Source organism: Geotrypetes seraphini, chromosome 4, assembly GCF_902459505.1.
Source record: "Geotrypetes seraphini chromosome 4, aGeoSer1.1, whole genome shotgun sequence".
Classification (NCBI taxonomy): Eukaryota; Metazoa; Chordata; class Amphibia; order Gymnophiona; family Dermophiidae; genus Geotrypetes; species Geotrypetes seraphini.
The window spans coordinates 103,762,096-103,783,147 of record NC_047087.1 but is presented as its reverse complement, the minus strand read 5'-3'; the positions used below and the strand labels follow the sequence as shown (position 1 = coordinate 103,783,147).

The following is a 21,052-nucleotide window of genomic DNA, read 5'->3' as shown; positions in this document are numbered from 1 at the left end:
TGGACATTGTAAATAACTGCTTTCCCTGCTCCATTTTGTCGAATCCTTTCAGTATTTTGAAAGTCTCAATCAGATCCCCTCGCAGTCTCCTCTTCTCAAGGGATAACAACCCCAGTCTCCTAAGTCGTTCCTCGTAGTCCAGGTTCTCCATACCTTTCACTAGCTTTGTTGCTCGTCTCTGCACCCTTTCTAGCAGTTTTATATCCTTCTTTAGGTATGGAAACCAATGCTGAACGCATTATTCCAGGTGCGGTCTGACCATGGCTCTGTAGAGCGGTATTATAACTTTCTGTGATCTACTCGTAATTCCCTTCTTTATCATGCCTAGCATTCTACCCATACCCATCTTTGTCTCCAAAGTGAAGAAGTGGTGTGCAAACTTTCAGCATGGAGATTTCGAGACTGAAGGCCTGAAACGGTGTCAGCTCCTGAAATTGTTGACCATGTCCATGACCTGATTTTGGCAGATCAGTGAATATCAGCTAAAACAATTGCTGAGACACTACAGATATCCAGGGAACATATTGGATGTATAATCCACAACAGTTGGGTATGCAGAAGCTGTCAGCCAAGTGGGTGCCTAAATGTTTGAATGATGATTACAAACGTTGTCGAGTGGACACTTTCAAGTTGATTTTGCAGCATTTTCAGTGAGCTGGTGCCAACTTTTTAGATGACTAGTTATTGATAAAACATGGTTACACTTCTGGGATCCTGAGACAAAACAACAGTTCATGCAATGATGGCACTCAGATTCTCCAAGGCCAAGGAAATTCAAGACCCAAAAATCAGCAGGAAAGGTCATGGCCACAATGTTTTGGGAACAAGTAGGTGATGTAATGACTATCTTCCAAGGGGCCAAACAGTTAATGCAGAATACTATTGTAACTTGTGCCTATTAAAGGAGGTGCTGAAAGAAAAAAAGGATAGGGAAGCTGCAGAAAGGAGTTCTTTTTTTATAAGACAATGCACCTGCTCACAAGGCTGGCAAAATGATGGATGTTTGACACAGTTGGGGTTTCATTGCATAGACCAGGGGTAGGTAATTCCGGTCATCGAGAGCCGGAGCCAGGTCAGGTTTTCAGGATCTCTACCATGAATATGTAAGAGATGGATTTCCATGCACTGCCTCCTTGAGATGCAAATCTATTTCATGCATATTTATTGTGGATATCCTGCAAACCTGCTCTGGCTCTGGAGGACCGGAATTGCCTACCCCTGGCATAGACCATCCACCAGATATTGTTTAATCTGACTATTTTCTGTTTCCATACCTTAAAAAGTTTGAAAGGACAACAATTTTCAAGTGATTCAGAGGTGATTGCAGCAGTGGAGCAGTATTTCAGTGACCAGACATCAGAGTATTTTTTTTGGAAGTGTTACAGAAACTTCAGACACAATGTGCCAAGTGTGTTGAACTTAGGGGTGAATATGTGGAATAACTTGTAGGTTTCATGGCTCCAAGTGATTCCCTTCTTGGTTGGGCTGAGAACCTTTCAGCATCCCCTCATAAATGACCTTTTAGAATACTGATTAGTGGGAAAGTACACATCATGATCTGATAGCACCTACTGTGCTGGTAGGCTGAGCATTAGTTGGGGTTGCTCTGCTAGCCATGCTCTGTCAATGGAGGACATATAAGGAAATGGAGTTTAGCAAGTAACTCTGATTTTCATTATTTCCTTAAAAAATCTGAATTTATTTATATTTACTTTTATATACAAGATTAAGGTTTAGGAAATGTTCTCTCTTAATAAAATCGGTAGCCATGTGTTCATCTTGTGAAGAGATCATGAAGACTGCTGTGATTCTTCTTCTTCTCACTCATCGTATACCTTATCTTCTGTGAAAAGGAGCATGAACTCTGAAAAGAAAGCATTGATATGCCTCAGCAGTTTTATACGATATTCCCTTCATTACAGTTTGTTCCAATCACACTGTTCTTTTATGGACCCATCCCTGGCATTCATTTTCTAAAACAGTAATCACATTTTAGTAGTTTTATCTATATACCCCTCAATTTATCTTTCCTTTGTTTCGGGGGGGGAGGGGAGGTTCTCAACACTTCTACTCATTTGGGCTTCCAGATGAAATACATGCCAGGGCTAAGACATGGTATCATCAGCCAGTGGCATACCTGGCCGGGTGGAAACCTGGGGCAGAGCACTCCTTCCTCTGACCAGAGCACCCTCCTGTGCGTGACCGTCAGCTCTGGCAGTCTCCCACCCCAGAACAGAAAGTTGACGTCAAGAGGGGGCAGGGGCCAGCGGAGCAGGCGAACCAGAAGACCTGTGACCGCTGCAGCACCCCCAAGCACCTGGGGTGGTCTACCCCACTGGCCCACCCGTGGTATGCCATTGCCATGAGCCTTCATTGCACCCCACTGGGATTTTTCCTCTATTTTGTATCTCCTGCTAACTTACTTTAGTCCAATTACAGAGATAGCCTTGTAAATTTATAGTTTATTATTTATATTCCGCTTTTATCCAAGGTGGATTACACCAGGACATAGATAGCACAGGGCAACAAAAAATTTTTCTTGGTGCCTTGGGTTTTTTACCTGTTCCTGGGGTTATTTGGGGCGCTGATTCAGAAAATTGCACTGGATAGACTACATCAGCTCTAGTTTCTTAGATATGGTTATAGGATAGTAAATATGCCTTTGAGATAGCAGAGCAAACATGAACATTGGGCAAAAAAAAAAAGATTGGCCTCCAAGGGAATATATGGTGGTTGGAGGACAAATGTAATCAATGAACCTTTGGTAGCTTGAGATAGAATCATACTTCCACCACTACATATAAAGCTAGGCCTGAGGAAACAATTTGTAAAGACTTTGAATAAAGATGGTTCATGCATTGAATAAGTGAAGGGGCATTTTCAATAGGACATCTAAGTCTATGGTTGGACATTTTGGGCAAGATGTCCACAAACCCAGCAGAAAAAATGTCCATTTTCAAAACTGCGGATTTCAATCTTTTATTTTTGAAAATGACCTATGTATAAGTTTTGGTCTTAGCATGTGTCTTTTTTGGCTATTTTCAAAAATAAAAACATCCACATGAAAAATGCACAAAAGCAAGTTTTGTAGATGAGGAATCCCCATCAGCTGAGCCAGTTTTGGGATTCCTGCTGGCTCAGCTGATGGGGATTGCCCCGGCCAGGATCAGCTGATTTTTTAAATGGGCGAGCAGAGTGAAGAGTGGTATATGGCACATGTTCTGTATCTCAAAAACTAGAGCTGATAGCAGAAAACTGGTGCCATTTTTGGAATCAGCAGGTCAAATATACCTAGAAACAGGTCTAATATTTGAGGCACCAAAATGAATATTGGTCAGTGTAATCAAAACATAATACCATTAAGAAAACCATTAATAGTCACAACAAAGAATTTCAAAGAGCTGCTTTCATCTGGCAGAACAAATGACATTTCAAAAGATTGTTAAACAAGACCTTTAGATGTCAGAATGATACTGGAAGTTTGTTTCATTCTACAGGACCTGCACAGGAGAATGAGCTTTTCTTTACTGCCTCCAAGTATAATTGTCTCAAACAGTTCTGCAAATACTTTGGAGCTTACCGCTTGGGTACAATTTGTACTTCACATGATATTCCACAGAAACCCAGTGTATGAGATATGAGTAAATAAGATCAAATTTGGCTATCTCAAATAACAATCAAATTGCTGAATTCAGTGCCACCTGTATAGAACACAAACTAGAAGCAGGAAGCCCCAAAAACACAATATTGGAATAATTCAACCATGACAAAACCAGTGATTGCACAACCTGTCTAAAATCATAATTTTTTTTTGTTTATTTTTAATATTAATTTTACAACTGAAGCAGTAACTGCTTATATTAGTAAAGCACACTTAGCAATATTAAGAAAATATATCTATATAAGGAAAAAGGAAGAAAAAAGTGCTTAACATTCTACAATATGTTTAGAAGGAGATCCAAAGGCAAATTTAAACCTTGAAGAGAAATCATCCTTAGGAAATCATTTAAATATAATGCCTTAAAGAGAGACAAAAACTAATAACGCAAGCATTTATATATGTTGAAGTCTATCCTCACTAGTTACTACAGTTTGTTCAGTCTTCTTTGCTTCAAGAAAATTTTTTAGCTGATCAGGGTCAAAAAAACATTTATGTGTTGCAAAAGTTGCACAACACTTACAAGGAAATTAAGCAAAAACAGCATCAACGTCCAAAACTTGTTGCTTTATTAATAGAAATTTCTTTCTTCGATCTTGTGTAACTTTAGACAAGTCTGGAAATATCCAAATCTTTTGACCCATAAAAAGCTTTTGTTGAAAGCAAAAAAAATAGCCTCAAAATATGTTCACGATCTTGAGGAAATACAGTTTCATTGTCAGACTTCTTAAGAAAAGCTGTAAGGTTCAAACTGTCCTGTTGATATGTCTTCCAGGCCAGCTCCTACATTCACAGATTGGGGTTTAATCACCTCAGATGAGGATTTAAACTTAGACAAGGTATAATAAGCCTTAGAAATTGGTGGGAAAGCTTCTTTAGGTAAACCTAAAATCTCTTCAAAATAATTTCTTAAGAGTTGGTTTGGAGAATAGATAGGATGTTTAGGAAAATTTATATACCTAAGATTCAAAAAGCGTAGGAAATTTTCCAAATTCTCCAATCTTTTATTAGCCACAGTTTTATTCATAATCTGGGCAGTTAATTGCTTCTGTGTTTCAGCAGACTCAACTTGCGCCTTCTGAATATAGGAATCCAGTTTAAGCAAAGAAACATAATTTTTGAGGACTGAAGAACTAAAAATAGTCACAACTTTAGTCAAAGAGGTAACTGCTAAAAGCAAAGAAGACAAAGCATCCCATACTGAATCTAATGAGATTCTTTCAGGCCGGGCCAAAGGAGATAATGTCTTCAAAGATTCCAGCTGTGCTTCTAAAAGAAGCCCTGAGGGTAAACTATCAAAGCCAGTACCTGAAGATGAAAAGCCTGGCATGGATGTTCTGATCATTTATCTCCCCGTGAAGATATAACGGGATCCTTCTCTCATTGAGAGCCCTCCTCCAAAGCTACCTCATCGGCATGTGATGAGGATTGCTGCTGCACTGACAGGAGAGGTGCTTGCTGCTGCTCCGGACTCAGCGTGACATCAGTCTCCCATTACCGCTGCTTCTAGCGGTTCTGCAGGGAGAACCAGCATTGTTATACAGGAGAGAGCCTCTCTGATAGATATCTGTCGGTAAGGGAGATTTACTTGAGACTTGGAGGGACACTCTCTCTGATTCCCTTTGCGTTTCCTCCCCATGTCTACCAATGGGTGGATCAAAGCACTTTCTCCTGTGCCTCTAGGCAGCCATCTTGGATCACCTCCTGGTGCCTAAAATCATAATTTGACAGATAGGCCAAAGCTTGCTTAACATTCACAATTTGAAATAGGTTTTCTAAATTACCTGTTGACTAAAAGGTTTAAACAACAACTGAGAATTCAATATCACACACAAACTATGTACTTAAGTAGAAATACGTACAGGGGTTTTAAGTATTGAAATGCAGGCATCAAAGTCAGGATCAGGATCCCTCGATACAAGCAAAAGTTTGGTCTTTGCAAGGTTCAGCACCAACCTGTTGGCAGGACTAGCCTTAAGCAGGGGCAGCTGAACAAGACCCTGCACTTTTAGAGATCCTGAGCTTAACTGAGTCAGCTTTGCAACTGGCAGTCGACCAAAGGTTAAAGCTACTTTTCCATCTCCCGCCCCCTCCTCAACACTAATGCTCTGTATTCCTCCCACCACATTGCCATCTAGCCTTTATATCTCCTCCCTCTCACTCTTAAAACCCTGGGGGGGTTCAGGGCCCCCCAAAATTGTTTGTACAGGCAGTGACATGGTAAGTGGGGGGATGGACCGCCCCAGGCGCCATTTTGGTGGGGGCGCTGGCACTTCACCTTCTCTCCACTGGTGTGAGCAGCATTTCCAACCTGAGAAGAATAATTATATATATAATCCCTGTATAGTTAAAGCAGCTTCTTCCAAGCTCTGGAAGAATCTCATTTGCAATGAGGTGGCATTAAAGCCAGTGTCCTGTGGTGGGTGGGCTGTGTGACACACTTCAGAGAATGATACTTAACAGGTGTTTCCTTGAATGTCAGGCTTGATGTTCTCACATGTGGGTGATATCATCCAGTGGAGTATCACTTCCGGCAGAAGGGAATGGCTGACTAGTGTGGGGCCTGACCCGGACACCACGTTGGTATGGAGAACATTAGCGAAATACCCCAATAAACGCTAATATTGGATTTGCTGACTATACCTGAGTCTGGCAGAACATTCTGGGACTTTTTTGCCACAAGTGTACAAAGCTCCAGCGGAGAGTGCCTTCTCGCTGACAGAATCTGGCGAGCCCCAATGGGGCTGGGAGGACTGCGAGAGCGGAGGCGTGGCCCATATACTGGGAGCGTCCTCTGCCTGTGAGAGGATAAACCGTCAGGGGGATTACCAGCTCTACTGAGGAGAGGAGGCTGCTGCTGCTCCACCGGGCAGTGGGCTGGAGGACTGTGGATTGAGGATCCTTAAGCTGTCCCTGCTGCGAGTGAACAGTGGGGGAGAAGACTATGCTGACTGGTAACGGAGCTGAGTGAGATCTGCTGGAGAAGAGCAACTGCTAGGCAACGCCCCTATTGTGGGAGTGTGGGCCGTGGAGTGGTGTCCCCTTTCGCCGGTGGATGTGGCTGGGTTCTGCCGGAGGTGAAGAGTGACAGCTTGGTGGGGCCACTGGTGTGATTACAAAGTTTGGGGTTTTGATATGAACTCTTAACCTTCCTGAAAGATGCTGAGGAGCTGAGCTGCTGGTGGATGCTTTGCCACGAGCCTTTGCAACGTGCCTCCTAGTGGATGTGGAAAGGAGGTGAAGACTTATGCACGCTGTTTGAATCTGGAAGAACCCTGAGGTTTAAAGATCTGGAGGTTTGAAACACTATTCTGGATGTACAAGGAGTTTATGGTATAATATGAGAAAGAAGGTTTCCCTATGCTAAGATTTGGGGAAGAGGCTATAACAGTGTTTTAAAATAGGAGCCTGGATAATTAAATTTTTGCTTTCTCTATGGGAAATTATTAATACTCTCCAGTTGAGAAGGTGAATATATGTATTAGATTGAATATAAGAACAAATGAGGAAAATAACTAACAAAGAGGACTTTGAAAAAAAGCTATAAAACTTGACCAACATGGAAAGAGAAGATCACATTGCAACCCTGCAAATCTCCTCAGGAGGGACAGATTTAGCTTCAGACCACGAGAAGCCACACTCCTGGTAGAAAATGCCTTGACGGAAACAGGGGACTGTTTTCCAGAAAAAATGTAGTCTGACAAAATGGCCCTACAGATCCATCTGGAAATTGTGGCCTTAGAAGCGGGAGCATCCCGCCTAATTGAATGAGTCAGCACAAACAGATGGTCAGAGAGGCGAAACTCATTAGTGACCTGCAAATAATGCAGGAGAATCCTGTGTATAACCAGTTTCTTCAACAGGCAATCCTGAGTTGAGGAACCTGTTGGCAGAAAGGCAGGCAAACACACTATCCAATGAACATGAAAAACCGAAACAATGACCTACAGCGTCAAAACCAACAAAGAAGCATCTGAAAGAAGGCCAAAGGGAGCTTAGATAAAGCTAGACAGCACTAAGCTAAGGTCCGAGGCAGGAATAGGATGGACAACTTGCCATCTGAGAAGTCAGACCCCCCTGCAAGAATGGAGCGACATCAGGATGAGCCGCCTCAGAGGACCAATTGTCCTGGGCTCTAAGTAAGAGAGCCCAGCTACCAGGCCACAGAGAAATCACTTTAAGGCCAGTATCTTTCCAGTGGGAAGAAAGGCAAGAATCAGCGAGATCGGACTGAATCCACCTGGACTTGGATACATAAATATTGGAAGGCTTTCTTAGACTGTAGAAGAGCCTCAACACCTAGGGCAGAACATGTCATATGCCCAAAGGTCGCATGCTCAAGAGCCATGCCATAAGAGCCAAAGGCCCCGGAACTGGTATGGCAAATGGACCCTGCTTGAAAGGGTCTAAAGAAGTGTTCAGCTCAAAGGCTGCGACCCACACGCCTGCATGATCAAGCTGAAGCCACCAGCATAATGCAACCAGGATGAACCAGGATCCTATGAAGGACACAGTCGACCAACAGCCCAGGCGTAAAAAACAGACAGGAGAAAGCTAATGCTGTCAGCACTGCATAAGCACTGCATAAGTGCATTGAGCCCTCCACTTCCAGGTTTGGATCTGCGACGGAAGAAGAGAAGCACCTTCCAGAATCATGACGTGGTCACGAGATTCATATGGAGACTACCCCAGCGCTCCACAATCATCTGAAATGCCTGTGGGAATAGAATCCACTCACCCGGATCCAAAGACTGTCTGCTGAGGAGGTCTGCTTGCACATTGTCCACTCTCGCCACATGCACTGCTGTCACCACCAGTAGAAGATGGTCCGCCCAAGAAAAAGAAGACAGGCTTCCAGAGCCAGAGGAGTGCTCTTGGGCCCTCCCTGGTGACTGACATAGGCTACTGTTGTCACATTGTCAGAGAAGTCCTTGACTTCTCAACAATCTTATCAAGGCCAGACGAATGGCCCAGAGCTCCAGTTGATTGATGGACCACTTTCTCTGCATCTGAAACCTCACCTGAGCCAAACAAATGGCCCTGAGCGCCACTGAGCAGATGGACTACTTTTTCTGTGAGAGTGTCCAACCTCTGAACAGGACAACGACTGCAATGAGCTCCACAGCCCCGAAGGCTGGCATCTGCCCTCACCATGATCCAGGAGACAATGAGGAGCGGAATACCCATGCAGAGGGATTATGGGTGAATGCACTAGTCTGTAGAGGCCATGGCATATGCACCCTTGCCCAAGAAACTACATCCAGTGTGAACTTTAAGATAATCCCACGCTGAAGGAGCCAGCTGCTCCAAAAGTGCTGAAATCTGTGCACACAGCTTTTGTCTGCAAATTCTGGGCCGACAAGACATGGTCCGCAGCTGCATTGACAAGGACTCCCAAGCATGCCAATGACTGCGTGGGCTGCAGAGGACTCATTCCAAGGAAGACAATCCAGCCCAAGTCCTCCAACACCTGCCCCACTGTGTGATGTCCCTTGGCCAACAAGGGAGCTCTGATCCACCAGTTGTCTAGATAAGGGTGAACTTGCAGATCAATTTTCCTCAGGTAAGATGCTACCATCACCATCACCTTGGTGAAGGTCGGAGGTGCCATCGCCAGCCCAAAGGGCAGGGCTAAGAACTGGTAAAGCTGCTCCAGAACATGAAACTGCAGAAATTTGCAGTGGACCAGAAATATGAGAATGTGTAAGCATGCCTTAGTAAGATCCAGAGAGGCCAGAAAGTCCCCTGGAGCCACTGCTGCAATGACTGACCGAACGGTCTCCATTCAGAAGTGGGGAAGTTTCAGAGCCGCATTCACATGCTGAAGATCCAGAATAGGCCTCCAATCATTGGAGCTATTCTTTGGCACGCTAAAGTATACAGAGTATCTGCCTGAGCCTGAGAGATCACGTGACACCAGCTCTATAGCTTGAATATCCAGCAAGCACTGAACAGAGGCCTGGACTCTGTATAGGACACCTAGTCTCAAAAACTGCCTAAGTGGCTTTTGAGAATCGCACACGGGTGTCCTATAGAGAATCACGCCTATGCCCGCCTAATAAACTGATTTTCTAACCAACGTCCATGTCACAGGCGCTGGCTAGTTTAGCGGCTGCCCGTCCCTCCCATAACATCGCCGGCAGGAGGGATGCCCAGGCCCTCCTGCCGGAACCTCTAACCTGTACATTGTCGGCAGGAGCAATGCCCACTCCCCCCTACTGGAACCTCCCATCCTCCCCGTACATCACTGGCAGGAGGGATGCCCAGTCCTTCCTGCCAGAACACCCCCCCATACATCGCTGGCAGGAGTGATGCCCATTCCCCACTGCCGGAACCCCCCACCCTCCCTGTACATCACTGGCAGGAGGGATGCCCAGTCCCTCTTGCCAGAACACCCCCCCCCCATATATCGCCAGCAGGAGGGATGCCCAGTCTCTCCTACTGGAACCCCCCACCCTCCCCGTACATCGCCAGCAGGAGGGATGCCCAAGTCCATCCTGCCAGAACCCCCTCACCCCACTGAACATAGTGGGCATCCCCCCCATTGGACCTCCCAGCCCACCCCCCAGATACCCTCTACCTTAAATCGTTGCCGGCCAGAGGCATCCTTCCTGCCTCCAGCCTGCTGGCCCACCTTATCAAGAATGGCAAGCCTGCCCCTTCCAGGTGCATTGTGGGATATATCGAGGAGGGGCCTTGGGCCGATTGGCCCAGGCGCTTAAGGCCCCTCCCAATCTGAGATGCACTGGGAGTGGCCTAAGATTCCGACTGGCCAGATCCCTTAGGCCATTCCCATGGGGGGTTCCAGCAGGAGGGATTGGGCATCTCTCCTGCCGGTGATGTACAGGGAGAGGACGGGTGGCTGCTAAACTTATTGCGGCAGGGTGATCCCTTGCCGCGATAAGCTCAGTAGCCATGGCCACTTACAATGTAGGCCAGCATTTTGTTCATATGATTTTTATTGTTTAGTTTTATGTTATGATTTTACTGATTGGTTTTTATTATCATTTTTTAGTTTCCTTTGAGTCCTTGATGCAGTCCTTACATGGGCGAAACACAGCTTGCATCGGGGCTTTTGTGTGTCTTCCACAGGAATAAAGCTTAATTGAACACTTTTCTCTGGCTGATTTGATGTTTTCTTGTAATTAAGTAGCCATTTTCTACATAAACAACTTGTGCTATCAAATTTGCCGATTCGAATTGATTCACCAATTCACTTTGGTGAATTGATTAAAAAAAGAAAAAAAAAAATTCAGACTTACCAATTCAGTGAATCCTGACATATCTCTGGATCTCCTAAAGCAGCAGCACCGGTGGCTGGTGGACATGAGAGATGCAATAGAGGTAGAAAGGGGTGAGAGGGATAAATCTTGCATATGGTGGAGGGGAAGGAGACATGTATGGAAAAGAGAGAGGGAAGAATGTTGAACATAAGGTGGAGGACAAGGAGAGGTGGTGTGTAGAGAGAGAGAGAAAGAAATGCTGCACATGTTAATGGAGGGGAGGACAGGGAGAGATGCTGCATGGAGGGGAATAGAGAGGTTTGACCCAAGGCATGGAGAGAGAGAGAGAGAGAGATGGTAGACAGTGGGAAAGAAACAGATGCTGGATATGGCAGTGAAAGGGAAGGTACAGAGATGGAAGGTGATTGGTGAGCATGAAGAAAGAAGAAAACGTCAAATAGACAGGAGACTCTGGTGAGTGAGTTAACGGAAGACAAACAGAAACCAGAGCCTGGGACTAACATGATTTGAATAATAAAATGACCAGACAACAAAAGTAGAAAAAATAATTTTATTTTCTATTTCGTGATTACAATATGTCTGATTTGAAGTGTGTATCATGCCAGAGCTAGTGTTAGACAGAAAGCAAGAGCTAGGACTAACAGACAGAGAAAACATCTTTTTGTTTTGTTTACACCACAAAACTGGCATGGGGTTGGAGAGGGGAATGGAGTAGGTTAAGTGACTACAAAATAAACCTGCCAAGCCATTTGAAAAAAAAAATGCCCGATTGGGCAGGAAAAGTGAATTGAATCAAATTGAAAAATCAATTCAATAGGCTAAATCAGTTCAAAAAAATTCTCCCTGAATTGGGCAGCACTACCTGTTACTGCCAGGGGATGCAATGTTCTCAACTTAGATCTATTTTGCCTGTTAACTTTGAATTGTTTTACCTAAAATGACTCTAATGTCCTGTTTTTCTTTTTAAATACCATTTTATACAATGTGGCCTACTTACCAATAATTGGGGTTAACAATAAAATAATGTGTTATAATGGTAGCCCCCTCCCTTACATGTGTAAATAATGGCTTTCAAATGTTGCTATTTACACACAGAGATCCACATCACCTGGATATTTCAAGGTGATGTGGTGAGGTTGTAGTTTGGGTGGGGCAACAATCTATATATATGCTGAAGCGGTATAACAAGTTCTAATAAAACATAAACATATATAATGTATTCCCCTTGCAGAAAGGAATATATTTCTATACCAGGGGTGTCAGACTCAATAAGAAAAGGGGCCGAAATCTAAAACATAGGCTAAGTCGCAGGCTGAATTTTTTATTAAGATACTTAGGGGTTCTTTTATTAAGGTACCCTAACCGATAAAAGGACCCCTTAGTCTTAGTAGAAGTATAGGGATGAAACCTCTCTAATCCCACGCCGGCTCTGTGATGTAAACAAAATAAAGAAGACTTTTCCTCTCTCTTTTTTAAGTCCTAGTTCATGCCTGCTGTCTAACACCAGCTCTGGCAGGATCACATTTCAAATCTGACATATTGTAATCACAAAACAGAAAATAAAATTATTTTTTTCTATCTTTTGTTGTCTGGTCATTATTCAAATCATGTTGTGGTCCCAGGCTCTGGTTATCTTCTGATAACTCGCTTGCCAGGGTCTCCTTCTTTCTTCCCTTCCGTTTCCCTTCCCTCCCCCGAGGTCTGGCATCTTTCCTTTTGGCCCAAGATTTGACCCTCTGTTCCTTCCCTCTCTCCATTCCGGCTTCCCGGTCTCACATTAAAGCAACCTGCAGAGGATTGCTGGTCATCTGTAGCGATCCTAACAGGCTGCTACCAGCCTCTGCAGCATGTTCCCTCTGCCATGGTCTCGCCCCTCCTCTGACGGTGGCAGAGGGAACGTGCTGCTGAGGCTACGGCAGCCTGCTTTAATGTGAGACTGGGAAGTTGCGTGAACCTACAGCTGGCCACCTTAAGTGCAAATCTGTAATTGTCTGGTGGGCCAAATTTTATTACACCGCAGACCAGAATTTGACATGTCTGTTCTATACAGAAAAATGTCCATGCTCAGTTTTACTCCAGTTTAGAGCCATGCACAGGATTTTAAAATGTGCTCCTTTTACTAACAGCTTTACACAAGGGATTAAAGTAGTCATTCTCCTTAACACCTTGTTGTTTATTTCCCCCTCAAAAATGAAACCAAATTAAAATTGCGGACCCTCCTACTTAATAGGTGATACATACACGTGTGTAGGTTTGTAAAAGGGATAGCTACATTTGGAAGTTATGAAAATTGCCATATCCGTGTGGAAGCTGCCAGGGTCATGCCATTCATTTTATCCATGCGTATATTTCTAAACTAGCTACTCCTGTTGCATGTGCTAGCAAACAAATGTGCAGTCCAGGAGGTATTTTAGAAAAGACTCTGCGTTTGGGAGAGCTTCTGGAACCGACTTGGACATCTCAATTCCAGTCTCTACATTCTAACATAGCAACGTAGGGCTCCTTTTACTAAGGTGCGCTAGCATTTTTAGCGGGTGCTAAAGATTAGCGTGCGCTAACCCCGCGCGACATGAAAAATACTAACGCAAGCTCTATGGAGGCGTTAGCATGTAGCGCGCGTTAAAACCGCTAGCGCACCTTAGTAAAAAGAGCCCATAGTAAATGACAGCAGATAAAGACCTAAACGGTCCATCCAGTCTTTTCATTAGTTATTCTCATTAAAAATATGATTAAATTAACTTCTTCTTTGATATTTCTGGTCCATAGACTAAAGTCCACCTGGTATTGTCCTAGGTTCCAACTGCTGAAGTTGCCATCTAAGCTCACTCCAGCCTATCCAATCATCTTGTTGTTTACAGGATATCTACCGTAAAGTCTGGCTAGTAACATCCTCATGTTCCAAATTAGTGTAGTTCCCATCGATGCCCTCCCCTCCCCAGCACATCCTACATTGAATCACAAACCGTACAAGTCTTTAATTTTTACCATTTGTTTTCTAATTAGAGATCCTCTGTGTTTATTCCACTCTTTTTAAATTCCATCACTGTTTTCCTCTTCACCATCTCCCTTGGGAGGGCATAAAGTATAAAGTTAGTCTTTATGTATATTAAAACATACACAAAGACAGCAGCAAACTAACACTCCTTTACTTTCCTTCTCAACTATTATCCACTCAAGGAAACAGCCATGTTTTCAACGGTTTATGTCGTACATTTTCTAGCAAGCTGTTCCATGCCTTTGGCACAACAACTGAGAAACCTTTGCATATTTTTACCCACTCTTAGGGGGACAATTTTCAGTCATGGCATTCTAATTGAATAGTTAGTTATCTGGCTAGATATGTTTGAAAACTGTACTCCAAACTGGGTGCTGGGATGAGATGAATAAGCTTTGATTTTTAAATCATTTTTCAATGTTCAATTACTTGAAAAGGCTAGTAGCCCAGAATTAAAGTTTTTGCTTGCATCTGTTAAGGATGAGTTTTCTTTACATCCTCTGGGCATTCTCCTTTTATATCGACCCCCAATCTCTTGGAATAGATCCTCCTCTATATTTCTGATACAATTGCTAATGCTTTAGTTAAATTTCATAGATTCTTAGTGATAGGAGATAGATATCTCTTAAAAATGTCAATTGCTGGTATAGATATCATTTTAGGAAAGTTTATTATCCTTAAATTATGTCGTCTGACAATGTTTTCCATAGTCTCTAATTTATAGTGGATATTCCCACTGTCTTTAATCCAAGTATGTCCTTGGGCCTCTACTATTTCTAAACGTTTATTTTGATCACTGACTTTATTCTGCAGGACTTTAATTTTTCCTTTTATTTCAGTCGAATCTGTCAGTATCTCTTTACATTGGGAAGAAATTTGCTGTATTTGGTTACCCAAAGTCTGTTGTAACGCTCCTATTGCGTCCCAAATAGTATCCAAATTTACTATAGCTGGTTTCGATAACAAAGTTAATGGGGCTTGCGAACCCAAAGGTTCTCTACTCACAGAGTCCATATTTCAGGAAATAGCAGGTAGTTCCTCTTTCCCATCTACCTCCAATGTTGAGTTGTTCCTCTCCGATGCAAAAGATGGTGATAGAGGCTCTGCTGAGGCCGCGGAATCCTTCCGTCGGCCACTACCGCCAAGCAGAGACTCCTTGCTCTCGCTCTTCGACTCCTGGTCTGGTGACAAGTGCAATTGCGGCTGCATCGGAGGGTTTCGAACTTCTGGAGAGAAGCTGATAGCTTCAGATGAGGTCTGGCAATCCTCCTCCCACCGAAGCATTCTCCTCCAGCACCGCCAAGGATCCACACTCCACAAAACGATCCATCGGGCCAGGTAAATTCCCTGACCCGGGCTCAGATGGAAAAACCCGGGTCTTTGACTTCCTTTTCACCATATTGAAGTTATTAGCACAGCGGCGTTACTGCAGAGACTTCAAGATGCCATCTTGCCTAAGCTCCTCCCTCCCTCCTCAGTCTCCTGGTTTTCCAAATTCTTATCGTCTCAATCCTATTCAGTTAACATTAAAGGTGACATCTCAAAATCCTAGTGGCCCCCTTGTGGGGACCCTCAGGGTTTTCCGCTCTCCCCAATCCTGTTCAATCTCTATGACTACATTGAACCTTTACAAGTTTGTCAGCTTGGGAAATACTGTTCACCTATACGGACAATATCTTTTTATTGATTGAGATTGATTCAGATCTCACCAGTCTAGCTTTTAAAATAAATCATTGTATCTCCAAACTCCAAGCCTGGGTTATGCCTGTTCAGATGAAGCTAAATGCTGCAAAAACAAAACTTTTATGGCTAGGTCCAAAATTGGACTGTCTTCCTCCAACTGTAACTTTGGATTCCGGGGTCTCCCTGCAGATCAAGTTCTCTTCCAAGATATTGGAAGTTCTCATAGACTCTTGTCTTACTTTTAAGGATCAAATAAACTCTCTTGTCAAGAAGTGCTTTTTTAGCCTTCAAATGCTGAGGAAGGTCAGAAATCTTTTCCATCAACAACACTTCTCTGTCCTGGTCCAATCTATCAAATTATCCTGGTTAGATTACTGTAATGCTATCTATCTCGGCATAACAAAGACCTGCCTTCAAAGACTCCAACTGATACAAAATACCGCTGTGAAATTAATTTTGAGAAAAAGTAAATTTGACCATGTGTCTCCTTTGCTTCTAAACCTTCACTGGCTTCCGGTTCATCTCAGGATTCACTTTAAATGTGCATGTATTATTTTTAAAATTCTATATGGTATCTTCATCCCTCTTATCCCTTTATTATGGAATACTTCTAGATTCTCCTATGGAAGAGGCACCCAACAATTCAAACTCTTCCTTCCTTCAGTGAAAGAAATCAAAGGAATCAAGAATTTCAGTCAATTCTTGGTTTTCAAATTTTCTCAACTATGGAACGAACTTCCTCTTATCTTAAGGGGTCCTGGTCCTTTTCTTTTTGGCAAATCTTTAAAAACTGTTTTATTTGCCAAACACTTCAGAAATCAGTCATATTAATATTTTCTGACCGTTACTTTTTTCAGTATTTTTTTTAGTTACTGTTAACTGAGTCAAGCTCCATTCTGGTTGAAGACCCAGTATACAAAGCTAAGTTTTAGTTTAGTTTAGATGAAAACTGGCATAATTGATCACTAAACCTAATGCATCTAAACAAGTTATTAAGAGGACAGAAATCTGTAGAAAATTTCTGTAGTGTGCAGCATGGAGGGAGAAAACCAAAATAAAAAATAGCAAAATATATAATGAACAATTTTTCTATTTTTTTCACTCAGGGCTCCTTTTACTAAGGTGTGCTAACATTTTTAGCACGTGCTGCATTGCTGCGTACGCTAACCCTGTGCTACGCACCGCAAACTAATGCCAGCTCAATGCTGGCGTTAGCGTCTAGCGCGCATAGCAATGCAGTGCGTGCTAAAACCACTAGCGCAGCTTAGTAAAAGGAGCCCTCAGTGTTGAGTTATGATGGCATAATTTACATATCACTCTCTATTAAAAGAAATAAAGTGATGAATGTATATAATTTACTGCTCTTTTTTATAATAACTTGTGAATGAACAGAGAACTTACCATCTTAATGTAGCTCCTATTCCATCTGTTCCTTATTTTGCCTGACTTTCATTTCCCATGACGTCCGTGACATCTGAAGGTCTACTTGTCCCCTCTGCCGTAATGGTCTGTCTTAGTACTACCTCAGTCTCACGATGGATGACATGATGTGCTGCATAAATGTGCTTCTTTTGGGACTGCCTTACTGTTAGAGTGGACAAAAAACATAATAATGTTTAACAGTAATTTTGCAGAATTAGTTTCATGGTTTATATGTTAGCAAAAATCAATCAATACCATTTGTTCAGAATGGAATGTGTTCTTAGCTGTCTGGCAAGACAGCTAAGAACACATTCCATTCTGAATAAATAAATGAAAATTCACCATAAAATAGAATGATTGGGGAAAAACATATAAAGAAATACAAATCCTTTAAGCCCAACAATTTCTCTCTTTTGAGTTTCCAGCTCCAGGACTTTACTAAAGTGTACCTGAGCTACTGTTGCCTATATTACAACCTTTCTAACATAACATAATTTTATCTACCTTAATACCCTGCAGTTCTATAAGGTTTACAAACTAAAAGAGGCTGAATAATCTCAGTGAGTTTCAAAACAAATACGTCAGTGAGAGAAAAATTTAGTAAATAATAAAGTTTTTAACTAATATCAAAAATTAGGGTTACCATATGGTTCCTGAAAAAAGATAACAGATTGAGACACTCGGGTTTTACTTCCATTGCTTTCAATGGAAGCAAAACCCGGATGTCTCAATCCTTCCTCCTTTTTCTGAAGCCATATGGTAACCCTACGCATATATGAAACAGAATTTAAAATCAGAGGAAGCAAATCAGGTCCAGTTTTGCTGCCTGATAAAACAACTGCTACTCCATAAATTTTTTACGTGACCTACCCTTATAGAAGGAAAGGTAAAAAGAGCAGGCAACCGTGTAAGGTAGCCAGGTACCACAAAAAGGAAATGATCAACAAGGTAAGTGGGAGCCTGACCATGTAAGATTTTATACAAATTTAAACTCAACCCTAGCTTCAAAGGGGAGCCAGTGGAGTATACGCTAATAGAGCGTAACATGATCCTGTTTTCTAAAGTTGAAGATCAAACAAATTGCCATATTCTGAACAATACAAAGACGGCACAGATGTTTTTGCAGAACTGCAAAGTACACTACATTACAGTAATCCAAAAGGCTTAAAAGTAAAGATTGTGTTAATATTTGAAACCCCTTATATACCACTGCATCAACCTGTGTTGCATAGTGAGTGATTTGTCCAGATATAGGCACAGAATTTTAATTGTGGACACCAAAGGATATACTACCCCTCCTATCTGAAATTGATTTTCAACAATGTTATTAGGTAAAGCAAAGAAACATTTGTTTTTTCTATCCAACTTAGGGCTTTTTTAAATTAAGGTATGGTAGAATGTGTGTTAGGTACCATTGTCTTGTGTTTGAGTCCTAGCGACTTGATTCATTACAGATCTAAAAAGAAAGCGGTTTTATGCTAGTCCTGTAAGGTCCTCCAGCATCATCCCCATGGTTGTTTTTAATGTGGCCAGCCATCTGAAGCAGTTGCTCATTTTTTTGAAAGTTTCCCCTGATGCAGCGATTCAGCAAAAAAGGGCCTTGTTGAGAAATCTATTGATTTGTATATCGGTATACCTGAAGGAAATAACAGAATGGATACCGGATGCTTTCTTCTTCTTCTTTTTTTTTTTTTATATATATCTCTTTATTCATTTTCAAACCAAAAACAGTGCATACAAGAATTCATTTTCAAGTTATTTGAAAAACAGCACTTACATCTAACAATAAAATACTTAGAAATCATTTTCACCTCCTCCCCCCCTGATTTCAATGTATTTATAATAATCATACATTAATACTTACAAAACATTAATAAACCAGTCCCTATACATTAACTTTCTCCCTCCCACCCACCCCCCTTCCCTGGATATGTAAAATATTACCATAAGTAAAGGGAAAAACCATTTAATTAGAATCAATAAATTTGGTCAATGGGCCCCACGTCAGATTAAACAATTTATTACCCCTTTGCTCAAAAATCATTTTCTCGTATCTATAACACAAGCATAACGAATTCCACCAAAAAGTGAAATTTAATCGGTCACAATTCTTCCAATTTTTCATAATCATTTGGATGACTACCCCAGTCATTATACCCAATAACCTGTTTTTATGTCTGTCAACTGGAGATGTAGGAGATAACAACGTCCCACATATTACTGCTTCATATGATAGCGGAACCGCAGTCTCCAGAATCAGAGTAATATGTCCCCATATAGATTTACAGAAGTTAAGTATCAAAGGACAATAGAACAACAAATGATCCAGTGTCTCCAGCTGGAGAGGAGCAGCATTTGAGTCAACATTTGGCGGGAGGCATCCCTGAGTTTGCCCCTGATGAAGGACACGAAACGGGGCTCTGTAGGGCGATCAGTTGGCAGTCCCTAACAACAGACTTTTCTACCAGATGGATGTTGGCGATCTCAGAGATAAGTCCTTGGAGATGGCAGTTATAGTTAATTGGATGAATGTGACTCTCTGCTATCACGAGGCTCATTAACTAGTGATCTCACACTTAATTGTGTTTTTAAATTCTTGAACAAATCGATTTTGTACTTGACACTTTGGGCACTTTATTATTGTTATTAATTTTTGCACTTCTGAATTGATATTTATTAAAAATTTTCAACAATGTTTTATATATATAATATAAAGTTTTCTTAGCTAGGGGATGGCATAGTATGATGTTTTTGGGTGACCTTGCAATGCACTTTAGGGTGCTTTATGCTTGATAAGCCCTGGTGAACTTGTAACTCTTGTCAAAATAAGTTCCCATGAACTGACTGAACATTCCCAGCTTTATACACACATCAAATATCTAGAATTCAGCAGTGTGCTTAAATAATATCTATGAAGCAGTGCAAACTTTAAAGCCCGTGGGTTCAAAATAGTTCAAAGAATCGAGAGCAGGTTTCTTTTTTTCCCAGTTCCCAGCCTTTAGCATGTGGCCATTAATAAAAATTAGTGCATGAACACTTACCAACACCTATTTGTAGGCAGTAAGGCCCGGATTTTCTAAGCGGCACCTACCGGCACCTAAAAAAACAGCCCTGTTTATAGAATATGGGCCTGTGTTTGACCAATAGACACTTGAACAGTTTTCAATGTGCTTTGCACAGGTTTTTGTGGAATACTCAAAGACCACTTTGCATGCTCCAATAACTATCTGTTGGAAGGGGTGGTTTGGCATTGCCAGATTTATGCAGATATGTGGCATGCTTGCTGCATCTGGTGGACTGAATTAAAGACTAAGTACTTTTTTACACCTACTCAGCTGGAACAACAGATTGTTGCACCAGCACATTTGATGTACTACTTGCATGCTGCGGCCCCGCACCGGATTGTGCCAGCAAAGCAACACCTGATATTGTGTTCAATACATGAGGCCTGGCATTGGATTTGCAAACAACTTAAAGTGTCTCCTAAATCTACTGGTTTGTTCCCGTTACTGAGTAATTTGGACTTAGACTCGGACTCCTCCAAGCAGTTTTTGTATGCTTGGAAAGACCAAGGCTTGGTGTATGTAAAAGACCTTGTTACAGAGGAGGGAGCTATGCAGTTGAGAATGACATGGGGACAAAATTTTCCCCATCCCTGCGGGAACTTATTCTCCCATCCCGGCGAGTTCTTTTCCTGTCCCTGCCCAATTCCTGCAAGTTCCATCCTCAGCTGCACAAGCCTCAAACACTTTAAAATCATAACTGTTCGAGGCTTGTGCGGTTAAGGCAGAGCTTACAGGAATTGGGCAGGGACAGTGACAAAACTCACGGGGACAGGAAAGGGAAATTGAATTCCTGCAGGAATAGGGACAAATTTGTTCCCGTGTCATTACCATGCGGTCTATGGAGGACCTTCACTTGGATTCACGAGCTTGGTTTGAATATAGTCAAATACATCATTACTTGCAGTGGACTCGGTGGTGGAACTTTTCTCTTTGTGCAGAAATACGAAAGCTAGCATATTCCTTTAATATTCCTTTACCAACTGAG

The 21,052-nt window shown here is 42.2% G+C and overlaps 1 protein-coding gene across 3 annotated transcripts in view; it reads right to left on the bottom strand.

Moving 5' to 3' along the window:
• Positions 1-1,678: 1,678 nt before the first annotated feature.
• The window catches only part of CFAP91 (cilia and flagella associated protein 91), a 174,408-nt gene continuing 155,034 nt past the window's right edge, over positions 1,679-21,052 (bottom strand). For all 3 annotated transcript variants that reach the window (XM_033941433.1, XM_033941432.1, XM_033941434.1), the window contains exons 17-18: positions 16,982-17,165; positions 1,679-1,864 (exon numbers count right to left, since the gene is read on the bottom strand). In XM_033941433.1, the coding sequence (XP_033797324.1) occupies positions 17,014-17,165 (152 nt within the window). In that variant the 3' untranslated portion in view covers positions 1,679-1,864; positions 16,982-17,013. The remainder of the gene's footprint in view (positions 1,865-16,981; positions 17,166-21,052) is intronic.